Source organism: Oncorhynchus clarkii, chromosome 5 (genome assembly GCF_045791955.1).
Source record: "Oncorhynchus clarkii lewisi isolate Uvic-CL-2024 chromosome 5, UVic_Ocla_1.0, whole genome shotgun sequence".
Taxonomy (NCBI): Eukaryota; Metazoa; Chordata; class Actinopteri; order Salmoniformes; family Salmonidae; genus Oncorhynchus; species Oncorhynchus clarkii.
The window spans coordinates 94,154,491-94,171,612 of record NC_092151.1 but is presented as its reverse complement, the minus strand read 5'-3'; the positions used below and the strand labels follow the sequence as shown (position 1 = coordinate 94,171,612).

At 44.0% G+C, this 17,122-nt stretch overlaps 1 protein-coding gene across 1 annotated transcript in view; it reads right to left on the bottom strand.

The window, feature by feature from the left end:
* Positions 1–1,308: 1,308 nt before the first annotated feature.
* LOC139409581 (ras-related protein Rab-6B) overlaps positions 1,309–17,122 on the bottom strand; it is a 159,861-nt gene continuing 144,047 nt past the window's right edge. The window contains exon 8 of the mRNA XM_071154949.1: positions 1,309–1,776. Coding sequence (XP_071011050.1) covers positions 1,712–1,776 — 65 coding nt within the window. The 3' untranslated portion in view covers positions 1,309–1,711. The remainder of the gene's footprint in view (positions 1,777–17,122) is intronic.

Here is a 17,122-nt window from a genome sequence, read left to right as displayed (position 1 = left end):
ACACCGCCTGGCAGCTGCCCTCTGTGGATGGTTGCGATCTACAGTTGCCTAATATAGAAAGCGTACATTTACACACACTAACGAACACACTTTTGACAATGAACGGATGGTCTAAACTCAAGTATACAAATGCAGTTTCACTCACAGCATTTTGTGAAAAACATAAAATAACAAGACATTTTCAAAGAGTGCATTAAGTCACATGATCAAAGATCATTTACATATTCAAACTCGGGTACATCAGTAGAGAGCACAATAGTCCCTAAAAAAAACAAAAACAAAAAGAACAACATGCGTTAGATATACAGCATCCAAATTGGCACCCTATTCCCTATATAGTGCACTACTTTTAGACCAGAGCACTAGGGGTCACTACATAGGGAATAGTGTGCCCTCTGTCGAGCCATTGGACTACTTGTTCCATGCTGCTCGTTCCTTCCATCCCAATGACACCCTATGCCATAGGGCTATGGTCTAAAAGTAGTGCACTACATAGGGAATAGGGTGCCATAGGGCTATGGTCTAAAAGTAGTGCACTACATAGGGAATAGGGTGCCATAGGGCTATGGTCTAAAAGTAGTGCACTACAATAGGGAATAGGGTGCCATAGGGCTATGGTCTAAAAGTAGTGCACTACATAGGGAATAGGGTGCCATAGGGCTATGGTCTAAAAGTAGTGCACTACATAGGGAATAGGGTGCCATAGGGCTATGGTCTAAAAGTAGTGCACTACATAGGGAATAGGGTGCCATAGGGCTATGGTCTAAAAGTAGTGCACTACATAGGGAATAGGGTGCCATAGGGCTATGGTCTAAAAGTAGTGCACTACACAGGGAATAGGGTGCCATAGGGCTATGGTCTAAAAGTAGTGCACTACATAGGGAATAGGGTGCCATAGGGCTATGGTCTAAAAGTAGTGCACTACATAGGGAATAGGGTGCCATAGGGCTATGGTCTAAAAGTAGTGCACTACATAGGGAATAGGGTGCCATAGGGCTATGGTCTAAAAGTAGTGCACTACAATAGGGAATAGGGTGCCATAGGGCTATGGTCTAAAAGTAGTGCACTACATAGGGAATAGGGTGCCATAGGGCTATGGTCTAAAAGTAGTGCACTACATAGGGAATAGGGTGCCATAGGGCTATGGTCTAAAAGTAGTGCACTACAATAGGGAATAGGGTGCCATAGGGCTATGGTCTAAAAGTAGTGCACTACATAGGGAATAGGGTGCCATAGGGCTATGGTCTAAAAGTAGTGCACTACATAGGGAATAGGGTGCCATAGGGTCCTGGTCTAAAAGTAGTGCACCACATAGGGAATAGGGTGCCATAGGGTCCCGATCTAAAGTAGTGCACTATGTAGGGAATAGGTTGCCATTGGGGATACATACAAGGGGAGAACTTGGTCATCTGCAACTTTTCAAAGCATTTATTTTAATATACAAAAATATAAAAGAAAAAAAATAATTACCTACAATTCTACTTTTATAGTTCACATGTTTGAGAGGGCTTCATTTTTTTTGTTGTTGATCATTTTGTAAATTTTTAAGACTTTTTGGCAATTCCTTTTAATAAAGTACACTATTTTACAACTGAAATGTATGTAACGCTAGTTTCCAACTGATGACCAGTATTAAGATCAATTCCAATCTGAAAGCTCTAACACAACAAGCATGTGGTGGAGATGAAGATGCACCAATCAGGCGTTGGGATTAACAGGAGCACCCGCCTTCAGTGGTTGGAGGCTCCTGTGGTTTGTCCAGCTTGATGTCAATCACTGGGGGAAAAGATGGTTAAGGAAGCTCTGGAAACACATTTGTAAACACGTTAACCAATAGGACAGACTATAGAGACACAGCTGACCCTTAAACCGACTAGTAAACAAGTTAACCAGTAGGACAGACTATAGAGACACAGCTGACCCTTAAACCGACTAGCCAAAATCGGAAACTGACCCTAACCTTAATCTAACTTTATGGAATTAAATATTTGTTTATCTGAATCCCCATGAGCTTTGGCAGAGGTCCACAAAAAAACACAAAACACACAAATGTAATGTACAATGATATACAAACAATAACAATAAAAAACAACGCAATAATAAAAACGTGTCTGTGTGTTACTGTGTGTTAGTGTGTGTGTTACTGTGTGTTAGTGTGTGTTACCGTGTGTTACTGTGTGTCTGTGTTACTGTGTGTTAGTGTGTGTTACCGTGTGTTACTGTGTGTCTGTGTTACTGTGTGTTAGTGTGTGTTACCGTGTGTTACTGTGTGTCTGTGTTACTGTGTGTTAGTGTGTGTTACCGTGTGTTACTGTGTGTGTGTGTTACTGTGTGGCTGTGTGTTACAGTGTTACCGTGTGTTAGTGTGTCTGTGTGTTAGTGTGTCTGTGTGTTAGTGTGACTGTGTTACTGTGTGTTAATGTGTCTGTGTTACTGTGTGTGTTACTGTGTGTGTGTGTTACTGTGTGGCTGTGTGTTACAGTGTTACCGTGTGTTAGTGTGTCTGTGTGTTAGTGTGTCTGTGTTTGTTACTGTGTGTGTTACTGTGTGTTACTGTGTGTTAGTGTGTCTGTGTGTTAGTGTTACTGTGTGTGTGTGTGTGTGTGTGTTACTGTGTGTTACTGTGTGTTACTGTGTGTGTTACTGTGAGTGTGTTACTGTGAGTGTGTTACTGTGTGTGTTACAGTGTGTTAGTGTGTGTGTTACAGTGTGTTACTGTGTGTGTTACAGTGTGTCTGTGTTACTGTGTGTGTTACAGTGTTTTACAGTGAGTGTGTTACAGTGTGTTAGTGTGTGTGTGTGTGTTACTGTGTGTGTGTTACTGTGTGTTACAGTGTGTTACTGTGTTGCTGTGTGTGTTACAGTGTTTTACAGTGTGTGTGTGTGTGTTACTGTGTGTGTGTGTTACTGTGTGTTACTGTGTGTTACAGTGTGTTACTGTGTTACTGTGTGTGTTACAGTGTGTTAGTGTGTTACTGTGTGTTAGTGTGTGTGTTAGTGTGTGTGTGTTACAGTGTGTTACAGTGTGTTACAGTGTGTGTGTATTACAGTGCGTTACAGTGTGTGTGTGATAGTGTGTCTGTGTGTTAGTGTGTCTGTGTTACTGTGTGTGTTACAGTGTGTGTGTGTGTTAGTGTGTCTGTGTTACTGTGTGTGTTACAGTGTGTTACAGTGTGTGTGTATTAGTGTGTTACGGTGTGTGTGTGTTAGTGTGTTAGTGTGTCTGTGTGTTAGTGTGTCTGTGTTACTGTGTGTGTTACAGTGTGTGTGTATTACAGTGTGTTACGGTGTGTGTGTGTTAGTGTGTTAGTGTGTCTGTGTGTTAGTGTGTCTGTGTTACTGTGTGTGTTACAGTGTGTTATAGTGTGTTACAGTGTGTGTGTATTACAGTGTGTTACAGTGTGTGTGTGTTAGTGTGTTAGTGTGTCTGTGTGTTAGTGTGTCTGTGTGTTAGTGTGTCTGTCTAACATGATTCAGTGTCTAAGTCCCAAATGGAACCCTGTTTTCTTCAGTACACTACTTTCCACCAAAAGTAGTGCACTATATAGGGAATAGGGTGTTAGGGCTCTGGTCTAAAGTAGTGCACTCTATAGGGAATAGGGTGTTAGGGCTCTGGTCTAAAGTAGTGCACTATATAGGGAATAGGGTATTAGGGGCTCTGGTCTAAAGTAGTGCACTATATAGGAAATAGGTTATTAGGGCTCTGGTCTAAAGTAGTTCACTATATAGGGAATAGGGTGTTAGGACTCTGGTCTAAAGTAGTGCACTATATAGGGAATAGGGTGCCATAGGTCTCTGGTTTAAAGTAGTGCACTATATAGGGAATAGGGTGCCATTTGGGACTGTGTCCAAAACACATGTAGCTTTACTGCCCTCTATTGACATAACATGGTACTGTTCTAACGTGTCTCTGCAGTATGACCTCTATGGCACTAGGTGGTGCTGTTGTTCAAAAATCTACTACTACGGCCGTACCATCTCAAGGCAGCAGCGCATAAGGGCGTGAACAGGGCCATCCATGTATGAACCCTCCAACATATTGTCCTCCTGTGGAACACAGAGCTCCTACTACTTTTAATAAGGTTTAGGACTCTATTCAATCTGGATCGCTGAAGCCTTACAGGAAACAGAAATGCGAAGGTCATTTCCTTACGGAGCCTGCAGCGGTTACTGTGAATGCAGCCTCCGCTGAACACGGGAACGTTGCCTTTTTTAAAAACATTTCAAATCACGCTGTAACTCTTGATAGAGCCCTTTTTAAAAAATGTTTATTTTTAACTGAGCTTAAAATCAATGCGGTAAAGATTTGCCTGCTTCCATCTTGTTTACAGTGACAGCCATTAGTGGAACGGAGTCAATCACACAGCTTAAAATAGATTTTTACAGATAGGATCTCTTTCCCGTAGTATGTATTAGCTACATTCAATACACACAGTAAGCAAACAGCACACAGCATTCTTCAAGAAAAGACTAAAGAAGATGGAGAAGAAACTGGACTTCTAAAGCCCATTGGTTGTATTTCATCTCTCCATTAAATGAGCTCACAGCCCCCCCCCCCCCCCCCCCCCCCCCCCCCTCCATGTCTGATATATGACATCATTCTCCCGTCTCTCCGACCTGCGTCCCCGATGGCCTCCTATTCTCTATAGTGGATAGCGCGCTACCTTGTGATAAGGGGTCCGGTAAAGACAATAGGGTTCCATTTCCCCACGGCAGGTTATATACACACCCACATGACACGCTCCTTGGAGGCCATGGCAGGGCGGTTTCCATGGCACCACTGGTGTCTGTGTTCAGCTGTTGTGCCTGTGTGTTCACGTGTTGTGTGTGCATGTGCGTGTCGTTTGTGTGTGTGTGTTCACGTGTTGTGTGCGTGTCGTTTGTGTATGTGTTCATGTGTTGTGTGTCTGGTGTGTCATTGAGTCCTGTTAAATGTCAACTGAAGGACGTCCTGCTAACATCACATATGCCTGGACATTGCCAGAGGATCGGCCAATCAGAATCCCCCATCCCAATGACACATACTACCATTGCAAAGGAGCCCTGTGGCCCCTGGTGACTGCACCAGCAGTCTGGTTTAGGGAAGACTGAGTCCTGCAGGAAGTCTGTTCCAGAGAAGGCCTATCACCTTCAGATGAGGAGGGATGACTAGCCACACAGGAAGTCATGTTAACCATTCTGTTGTGGGCATTCAGATGAGGAGGTAGAAACAGGAAGTCAAGTTAACCATTCTGTTGTGGGCATTCAGATGAGGAGGTAGAAACAGGAAGTCATGTTAACCATTCTGTTGTGGGCATTCAGATGAGGAGGTAGAGAACCAGGAAGTCGTGTTAACCATTCTGTTGTGGGTAATTAGCCACCTAGCTAACGTTAGCAACAAAAAAATTGAAATATTAACTATTAAAGGCCAAAAATATATTTTTTTTAAATTCAAATTATTCAGATTTTTTTCAGGGGGTGCTGCAGCACCCTCAGCACCCCTACTTCCTGTAGTGAGAAAGTATGACTCTGGAGGGGATAACTTGGTCCCCAGGCTCTATTGATACCCCCTCCATAATCAGGACCATCCAGCCGGTGTCAGGACCAGATCTAACTGCATATCGAATCTGAATGACTGTGACGAGAATCTGTGTTTTGGAAGTTGATTCGCTGCTTTTTGTTCCCATAACTCCGCCCCATAGTTACTGTTGCTAGGAGGTTGAGGGATCGGATCGGACAAGGTGCCGCAAGCTAGCTAGCAGTTAATATGATGTTAGCACACTTAGCCACGTTAGATAGCTAGCTAGCTGGCTATGGTGAGAAGCAACAGTGTCACAGACAGAAGGGGTAACCCAGACATGTCACAGGGGTTATAAAGCTGTAGCATCCGTTTAGAACCTTTTCTTACCACCAAATATGGCAGTGAGAGGAAGTCCAGTCTCGGGGAGAGGATGGAGCTAGCAAGCTGAAACTGGGCTGTCATTCTGCTCATTTTCTCATCGATGAAACATCTGATCTCAATACATTTTTTTCTGTTCCCAAAACAAAAAAATTGTTACGAACACGGTGCACTAAGTTTTATAGAATTGACGCTTTTAAAAAAATGGCATTTTTCTTAAAAGTAAATAAATAAAATAATTGTGTTGTTTGGAAGGAATGCAAGGTCGAATTGAGTTTGTGCACACGGCTCAGAGAAGACGTTCCTTAACGGAAATGTGCAAATACATGCTACAACAAGTCAGTAGGATCTCGCTAGCTCGTGCTTGGCTTTGCCCACCTCCTTGCTTGTTTTTTACTGTATAAATGAGGTTGATTTGGTTTGTATTTATTAGACTTTCCATTTTGAATAAAGAAGACCAGCTAGCTAGCCGTGGCAAGCCTAGATAGCTACATTAACAGGAAAAGGAAGACGTCAACAAACACTCCTAGGTAAGTGGGGGGGGTTTTTGTCTTGAAATTTTACATTTGGAAAGGTGCATTGAAACAATTAGCTGGCTAACTAGATAGCATGGAGATATATTTTCAATCACAGCCAGCTAGTAAGTTATGACTCTCTGAAGTTACTAGAGGAGATCACAGCCATTTAGTAAGTTATGACTCTCTGAAGTTACTAGAGGAGATCACAGCCAGCTAGTAAGTTATGAGTCTGTCAAGTTACTAGAGATCACAGCCAGCTAGTAAGTTATGACTCTCTGAAGTTACTAGAGATCACAGCCAGCTAGTAAGTTATGACTCTCTGAAGTTACTAGAGATCACAGCCAGCTAGTAAGTTGTGACTCTCTGAAGTTACTAGAGATCACAGCCAGCTAGTAAGTTGTGACTCTCTGAAGTTACTAGAGATCACAGCCAGCTAGTAAGTTATGACTCTCTGAAGTTACTAGAGATCACAGCCAGCTAGTAAGTTATGACTCTCTGAAGTTACTAGAGATCACAGCCAGCTAGTAAGTTGTGACGTGATCACTATGGTATGTGGGTAATCAAGGCGTCATCTGATAGCTTGTCTTACATTTATAATAGAACATTTAGCTTTACATTTGTTTTCATTTTGACAGTGTGTGTGTGTGTGTGTGTGTGTGTGTGTGTGTGTGTGTGTGTGTGTGTGTGTGTGTGTGTGTGTGTGTGTGTGTGTGTGTGTGTGTGTGTGTGTGTGTGTGTCCGTCCTTCTAACTGTCTGATTGCCTGTCTGTTTAGGAGTTTCAGATGTGGATGGAGAAGAGTGGCGGTGGACAAAACAGTGTGTTCACTGAGCACATCCTCATGAAGTTCATCTATTACATCTGGTACACTGTAGTTATCCCATTGGTATACACTGTAGTTATCCCATTGGTATTACCCCTGATACACTGTAGTTATCCCATTGGTAGACACTGTAGTTATCCCATTGGTATTACCACTGATACACTGTAGTTATCCCATTGGTATTACCACTGATACACTGTAGTTATCCCATTGGTATTACCCCTGATACACTGTAGTTATCCTATTGGTATTACCCCTGATACACTGTAGTTATCCCATTGGTATTACCCCTGATACACTGTAGTTATCCCATTGGTATACACTGTAGTTATCCCATTGGTATTACCCCTGATACACTGTAGTTATCCCATTGGTATACACTGTAGTTATCCCATTGGTATACACTGTAGTTATCCCATTGGTATACACTGTAGTTATCCCATTGGTATTACCCCTGGAACACTGTAGTTATCCCATTGGTATTACCCCTGGTACACTGTAGTTATCCCATTGGTATACACTGTAGTTATCCCATTGGTATTACCCCTGGTACACTGTAGTTATCCCATTGGTATACACTGTAGTTATCCCATTGGTATTACCACTGATACACTGTAGTTATCCTATTGGTATTACCCCTGATACATTGTAGTTATCCCATTGGTATTACCCCTGATACACTGTAGTTATCCCATTGGTATACACTGTAGTCATCCCATTGGTATTACTGCTTGGATAGACAGGAGGGGGAGGGGTTGAAAGCATACAGGTCGATACTGTACTGTATCTAACTCTATGGTTCCAAGTCATTACACGTCATTACTTGTCACTGGATTGTGCAACACAGAGACACATCACACACTGTGAACAGACCGCGTGGACCACCTTTCCTCCTCATAGGCAGTACTCAAATCAACTGGACTTACAAGTCATGTTGCCGAGTTGCGTCCCGATTCATTTCCTTCTCCCAAAAGTGTGCACTTATATACTTTCTTGCATGGATTTAGCACATGGAAACTCCCTCCTTCCAATCAGACAGGTGAGGATGCACCAATCAGACAGGTGCGGATGCACCAATCAGACAGGTGAGGATGCACCAATCAGACATGCATGGATTTAGCGAATGGAAACTCCCTCCTTCCAATTCTTAACACCAATTCTATGCTTTTCAATTCACGACAAGGAGTTCGCAAGTGCACACGTAGGGAGAAGGGTGTAGAATTGGGATATATCCCGAGTGTGCTCTCTCTCTCTCTCACCACCTATATGCCCAGTCCTGTACTGAAGGATACAATGACACCATAAGGGTTGATTTAAGGAATTAATTTACCATCCTCTCCCAGTGTTTATATTGTAGTTCCATCCTCTCCCAGTGTTTATATTGTGGTTCCATCCTCTCCCAGTGTTTATATTGTAGTTCCATCCTCTCCCAGTGTTTATATTGTGGTTCCATCCTCTCCCAGTGTTTATATTGTAGTTCCATCCTCTCCCAGTGTTTATATTGTAGTTCCATCCTCTCCCAGTGTTTATATTGTAGTTCCATCCTCTCCCAGTGTTTATATTGTGGTTCCATCCTCTCCCAGTGTTTATATTGTAGTTCCATCCTCTCCCAGTGTTTATATTGTAGTTCCATCCTCTCCCAGTGTTTATATTGTAGTTCCATCCTCTCCCAGTGTTTATATTGTAGTTCCATCCTCTCCCAGTGTTTATATTGTAGTTCCATCCTCTCCCAGTGTTTATATTGTAGTTCCATCCTCTCCCAGTGTTTATATTGTAGTTCCATCCTCTCCCAGTGTTTATATTGTAGTTCCATCCTCTCCCAGTGTTTATATTGTAGTTCCATCCTCTCCCAGTGTTTATATTGTAGTTCCATCCTCTCCCAGTGTTTATATTGTAGTTCCATCCTCTCCCAGTGTTTATATTGTAGTACCATCCTCTCCCAGTGTTTATATTGTGGTTCCATCCTCTCCCAGTGTTTATATTGTAGTTCCATCCTCTCCCAGTGTTTATATTGTAGTTCCATCCTCTCCCAGTGTTTATATTGTGGTTCCATCCTCTCCCAGTGTTTATATTGTAGTTCCATCCTCTCCCAGTGTTTATATTGTAGTTCCATCCTCTCCCAGTGTTTATATTGTAGTTCCATCCTCTCCCAGTGTTTATATTGTAGTTCCATCCTCTCCCAGTGTTTATATTGTAGTTCCATCCTCTCCCACTGTTTATATTGTGGTTCCATCCTCTCCCAGTGTTTATATTGTGGTTCCATCCTCTCCCAGTGTTTATATTGTAGTACCATCCTCTCCCAGTGTTTATATTGTAGTTCCATCCTCTCCCAGTGTTTATATTGTAGTACCATCCTCTCCCAGTGTTTATATTGTAGTTCCATCCTCTCCCAGTGTTTATATTGTAGTTCCATCCTATCCCAGTGTTTATATTGTAGTTCCATCCTCTCCCAGTGTTTATATTGTAGTACCATCCTCTCCCACTGTTTATATTGTAGTTCCATCCTCTCCCAGTGTTTATATTGTAGTACCATCCTCTCCCAGTGTTTATATTGTAGTTCCATCCTCTCCCAGTGTTTATATTGTAGTTCCATCCTCTCCCAGTGTTTATATTGTAGTTCCATCCTCTCCCAGTGTTTATATTGTAGTACCATCCTCTCCCACTGTTTATATTGTAGTTCCATCCTCTCCCAGTGTTTATATTGTAGTTCCATCCTCTCCCAGTGTTTATATTGTAGTTCCATCCTCTCCCAGTGTTTATATTGTAGTACCATCCTCTCCCACTGTTTATATTGTAGTTCCATCCTCTCCCAGTGTTTATATTGTAGTACCATCCTCTCCCAGTGTTTATATTGTAGTTCCATCCTCTCCCAGTGTTTATATTGTAGTTCCATCCTCTCCCAGTGTTTATATTGTAGTTCCATCCTCTCCCAGTGTTTATATTGTGGTTCCATCCTCTCCCAGTGTTTATATTGTAGTTCCATCCTCTCCCAGTGTTTATATTGTAGTTCCATCCTCTCCCAGTGTTTATATTGTAGTTCCATCCTCTCCCAGTGTTTATATTGTAGTTCCATCCTCTCCCAGTGTTTATATTGTAGTTCCATCCTCTCCCAGTGTTTATATTGTAGTTCCATCCTCTCCTACTGTTTATATTGTAGTTCCATCCTCTCCCAGTGTTTATATTGCGGTTCCATCCTCTCCCAGTGTTTATATTGTAGTTCCATCCTCTCCCACTGTTTATATTGTAGTTCCATCCTCTCCTACTGTTTATATTGTAGTTCCATCCTCTCCCAGTGTTTATATTGTAGTTCCATCCTCTCCCAGTGTTTATATTGTGGTTCCATCCTCTCCCACTGTTTATATTGTAGTTCCATCCTCTCCCAGTGTTTATATTGTAGTTCCATCCTCTCCCACTGAGTTCTTGTATGTGGCATTTTGTTTGTTGTTTTACATATCAGTAAAATATGGTCAACCGTGGGGACAGTTCCAGAGACTCTGAAAGGAGGCTGATCAACGATATGGACTCATTTTGCCTGTTGTGATATTTGAAGGTTACAAAAGTGATTTATTTTGGAAGAAAATATTTTTCTATAATAGAAGTTAATTTGCTCCAGACCTGACAGTTTGTCTTTCAACTCTTTGGAAACGACGAACTGTCTTCTAGATGCTGCTGAACACCATCAGACAGGTGAGGACGCATCAAAGTACCCTAACTCCCATTCCCTTTAAGATGATGTTAATAACTCCCATTCCCTTTAAGATGATGTTAATAACTCCCATTCCCTGTAAGATGATGTTAATAACTCCCATTTCCCTTTAAGATGATGTTAATAAATCTATGTCGGGGGAGAAGAGTGGTGAATTACTTCCCCCTGATGAAAGTAAAGTCCTGATGATGCAGGGGTAGAGGGGGTTTAAAGTCCTGATTAGAGGGGGTTTAAAGTCCTGATGATGTAGGGGTAGAGGGGGTTTAAAGTCCTGATGATGGAGGGGTAGAGGGGGTTTAAAGTCCTGATTATGGAGGGGTAGAGGGGGTTTAAAGTCCTGATGATGGAGGGGTAGAGGGGGTTTAAAGTCCTTATTAGAGGGGGGTAGAGGGGGTTTAAGTCCTGATGATGGAGGGGTAGAGGGGGTTTAAAGTCCTGATGATGGAGGTGTAGAGGGGGTTTAAAGTCCTGACGATGGAGGGGTAGAGGGGGTTTAAGTCCTGATGATGGAGGGGTAGAGGGGGTTTAAAGTCCTGATGATGGAGGGGTAGAGGGGGTTTAAAGTCCTTATTAGAGGGGGGTAGAGGGGGTTTAAAGTCCTGATGATGGAGGGGTAGAGGGGGTTTAAAGTCCTGATGATGGAGGGGTAGAGGGGGTTTAAAGTCCTGACGATGGAGGGGTAGAGGGGGTTTAAGTCCTGATGATGGAGGGGTAGAGGGGTTTTAAAGTCCTGATGATGGAGGGGTAGAGGGGGTTTAAAGTACTTATTAGAGGGGGGTAGAGGGGGTTTAAAGTCCTGGTGATGGAGGGGTAGAGGGGGTTTAAAGTCCTTATTAGAGGGGGGTAGAGGGGTTTAAAGTCCTGATGATGGAGGGGTAGAGGGGGTATAAAGTCCTGATTATAGGGGGTTTAAAGTCCTGATGAAGGAGGGGTAGAGGGGGTTTAAAGTCCTTATTAGAGGGGGGTAGAGGGGGTTTAAGTCCTGATGATGGAGGGGTAGAGGGGGTTTAAAGTCCTTATTAGAGGGGGTAGAGGGGGTTTAAGTCCTGATGATGGAGGGGTAGAGGGGGTTTAAAGTCCTGATGATGGAGGGGTAGAGGGGGTTTAAAGTCCTGATGATGGAGGGGTAGAGGGGGTTTAAAGTCCTGATGATGGAGGGGTAGAGGGGGTTTAAAGTCCTGATTATAGAGGAGGTATGAAGTCATGATTATAGAGGAGGTATGAAGTCATGATTATAGAGGGGCTATAAAGTCATGATTATAGAGGGGCTATAAAGTCATGATTATAGAGGGGCTATAAAGTCATGATTATAGAGGAGGTATGAAGTCATGATTATAGAGGGGCTATAAAGTCATGATTATAGAGGGGCTATAAAGTCATGATTATAGAGGGGCTATAAAGTCATGATTATAGAGGAGGTATGAAGTCATGATTATAGAGGGGCTATAAAGTCATGATTATATAGGGGCTATAAAGTCATGATTATAGAGGGGGTATAAAGTCATGATTATAGAGGGGGTATGAAGTCATGATTATAGAGGGGCTATAAAGTCATGATTATAGAGGGGGTATGAAGTCATGATTATAGAGGGGGTATAAAGTCATGATTATAGAGGGGGTATGAAGTCATGATTATGGAGGGGGTAGAGACTAGAAAGTCATGCTTTCCATTATGTATTGTGCTATCAGGGCAGGAGGATATTAAAAGGTGACTGAGGATATTAAAAGGTGACTGAGGGCTTTGAGGTGCTCTGCTTTGGACTCATCAGTAGACTCCAGATTAGCCTCTGCATGTGTTCACTAATGACACCGGCTGCGGTAGATTATACCGGCAATGTCATAGAAGTATTCACACACAGAAAAGGGGGGGGGCGAGGTGTTTTGAAGGTGACGTTCCACTGACTGTCTGGAGTCACACATGCTTTTTCAGCCAACAGCTCAGTCTGTTATAAAAAAAAACATGGGTTAAATGGAGGACATGGAATACGAAAATGTGAACGAATTCAAAGACTAACGTGGTCCAAGCACACCAAGACAGTCGTGAAGAGGGCACGACAAAACCTATTCCCCCTCAGGAGACTGAAAAAGATTCGGCATGGGGTCCTCACATCCTCAAAACGTTCTACAGCTGCACCATCGAGAGCATCCTGACTGGTTGCCTCACTGCCTGGTATGGCAACTGCTCTGCCACTACAGAGGGTAGTGCGTACGGCCCAGCACATCACCGGGGCCAAGCTTCCTGCCATCCAGGACCTCTATACCAGGTGGTGTCAGAGGAAGGACCTAAAAATTGTCAAAGAGTCCAGCCACTCTAGTCATAGACTGTTCTTTCTACTGCCGCACGGCAAGCCGTACCTGAGCGCCAAGTCGAGGTCCAAGAGGCTTCTAAAAAGCTTCTACCCCCAAGACATAAGACTCCTGAACAGCTGATCAAATGGCTACCCAGACTATTCCCCCCCTTCTCTCTTTTACACTGCTGCTATTCTCTGTTATTTCCCACTTTAATAACTCTACCTATATTTACAAAGTACAATTACATCGACTAACTGGTGCCCCCGCACATTGACTCTGTACCGGTACCACCTGTATATAGCCTCCACATTGACTCTGTAAAGGTACCCCCTGTATATAGCCTCCACATTGACTCGGTACCGGTACCCCCTGTATATAGCCTCCACATTGACTCTGCTCCGGTACCCCCTGTATATAGCCTCCACATTGACTCTGTACCATAACACCCTGTAAATAGCCTCCACATTGACTCTGTACCATAACACCCTGTATATAGCCTCCACATTGACTCTGTACCGTAATACCCTGTATATAGCCTCCACATTGACTCTGTACCGGTACCCCCTGTATATAGCCTCCACATTGACACTGTACCGGTACCCCCTGTATATAGCCTCCACATTGACTCTGTACCGGTACCCCCTGTATATAGCCTCCACATTGACTCTGTACCGGTACCCCCTGTATATAGCCTCCACATTGACTCTGTACCGGTACCCCCTGTATATAGCCTCCACATTGACTCTGTACCGTAAAACCCTGTATATAGCCTCCACATTGACTCTGTACCATAACACCCTGTATATAGCCTCCACATTGACTCTGTACTGGTACCCCCTGTATATAGCCTCCACATTGACTCTGTACCGGTACCCCCTGTATATAGCCTCCACATTGACTCTGTACTGGTACCCCCTGTATATAGCCTCCACATTGACTCTGTACCGGTACCCCCTGTATATAGCCTCCACATAGACTCTGTACCATAACACCCTGTATATAGCCTCCACATTGACTCTGTACCGTAATACCCTGTATATAGCCTCCACATTGACTCTGTACCGGTACCCCCTGTATATAGCCTCCACATTGACACTGTACCGGTACCCCCTGTATATAGCCTCCACATTGACTCTGTACCGGTACTCCCTGTATATAGCCTCCACATTGACTCTGTACCGGTACCCCCTGTATATAGCCTCCACATTGACTCTGTACCGGTACCCCCTGTATATAGCCTCCACATTGACTCTGTACCGGTACACCCTGTATATAGCCTCCACATTGACTCTGTACCGGTACCACCTGTATATAGCCTCCACATTGACTCTGTACCGGTACCACCTGTATATAGCCTCCACATTGACTCTGTACCGTAATATCCTGTATATAGCCTCCACATAGACTCTGTATCGTAACACCCTGTATATAGCCTCCACATTGACTCTGTACCGTAATATCCTGTATATAGCCTCCACATAGACTCTGTATCGTAACACCCTGTATATAGCCTCCACATTGACTCGGTACCGGTACCCCCTGTATATAGCCTCCACATTGACTCTGCACCGGTACCCCCTGTATATAGCCTCCACATTGACTCTGTACCATAACACCCTGTAAATAGCCTCCACATTGACTCTGTACCATAACACCCTGTATATAGCCTCCACATTGACTCTGTACCGTAATACCCTGTATATAGCCTCCACATTGACTCTGTACCGGTACCCCCTGTATATAGCCTCCACATTGACACTGTACCGGTACCCCCTGTATATAGCCTCCACATTGACTCTGTACCGGTACTCCCTGTATATAGCCTCCACATTGACTCTGTACCGGTACACCCTGTATATAGCCTCCACATTGACTCTGTACCGGTACCCCCTGTATATAGCCTCCACATTGACTCTGTACCGGTACCCCCTGTATATAGCCTCCACATTGACTCTGTACCGTAATATCCTGTATATAGCCTCCACATAGACTCTGTATCGTAACACCCTGTATATAGCCTCCACATTGACTCTGTACCGTAAAACCCTGTATATAGCCTCCACATTGACTCTGTACCATAACACCCTGTATATAGCCTCCACATTGACTCTGTACTGGTACCCCCTGTATATAGCCTCCACATTGACTCTGTACCGGTACCCCCTGTATATAGCCTCCACATTGACTCTGTACCATAATACCCTGTATATAGCCTCCACATTGACTCTGTACCGGTACCCCCTGTATATAGCCTCCACATTGACACTGTACCGGTACCCCCTGTATATAGCCTCCACATTGACTCTGTACCGGTACTCCCTGTATATAGCCTCCACATTGACTCTGTACCGGTACCCCCTGTATATAGCCTCCACATTGACTCTGTACCGGTACCCCCTGTATATAGCCTCCACATTGACTCTGTACCGGTACACCCTGTATATAGCCTCCACATTGACTCTGTACCGGTACCCCCTGTATATAGCCTCCACATTGACTCTGTACCGGTACCCCCTGTATATAGCCTCCACATTGACTCTGTACCGTAATATCCTGTATATAGCCTCCACATAGACTCTGTATCGTAACACCCTGTATATAGCCTCCACATTGACTCTGTACCGTAAAACCCTGTACATAGCCTCCACATTGACTCTGTACCATAATATCCTGTATATAGCCTCCACATAGACTCTGTATCGTAACACCCTGTATATAGCCTCCACATTGACTCGGTACCGGTACCCCCTGTATATAGCCTCCACATTGACTCTGCACCGGTACCCCCTGTATATAGCCTCCACATTGACTCTGTACCATAACACCCTGTAAATAGCCTCCACATTGACTCTGTACCATAACACCCTGTATATAGCCTCCACATTGACTCTGTACCGTAATACCCTGTATATAGCCTCCACATTGACTCTGTACCGGTACCCCCTGTATATAGCCTCCACATTGACACTGTACCGGTACCCCCTGTATATAGCCTCCACATTGACTCTGTACCGGTACTCCCTGTATATAGCCTCCACATTGACACTGTACCGGTACCCCCTGTATATAGCCTCCACATTGACTCTGTACCGGTACTCCCTGTATATAGCCTCCACATTGACTCTGTACCGGTACACCCTGTATATAGCCTCCACATTGACTCTGTACCGGTACTCCCTGTATATAGCCTCCACATTGACTCTGTACCGGTACCCCCTGTATATAGCCTCCACATTGACTCTGTACCGGTACCCCCTGTATATAGCCTCCACATTGACTCTGTACCGGTACCCCCTGTATATAGCCTCCACATTGACTCTGTACCGGTACCCCCTGTATATAGCCTCCACATTGACTCTGTACCGTAATATCCTGTATATAGCCTCCACATAGACTCTGTATCGTAACACCCTGTATATAGCCTCCACATTGACTCTGTACCGTAAAACCCTGTATATAGCCTCCACATTGACTCTGTACCATAACACCCTGTATATAGCCTCCACATTGACTCTGTACTGGTACCCCCTGTATATAGCCTCCACATTGACTCTGTACCGGTACCCCCTGTATATAGCCTCCACATTGACTCTGTACTGGTACCCCCTGTATATAGCCTCCACATTGACTCTGTACCGGTACCCCCTGTATATAGCCTCCACATTGACTCTGTACCGGTACCCCCTGTATATAGCCTCCACATTGACTCTGTACCGGTACCCCCTGTATATAGCCTCCACATTGACTCTGTACTGGTACCCCCTGTATATAGCCTCCACATTGACTCTGTACCGGTACCCCCTGTATATAGCCTCCACATAGACTCTGTACCATAACACCCTGTATATAGCCTCCACATTGACTCTGTACCGTAATACCCTGTATATAGCCTCCACATTGACTCTG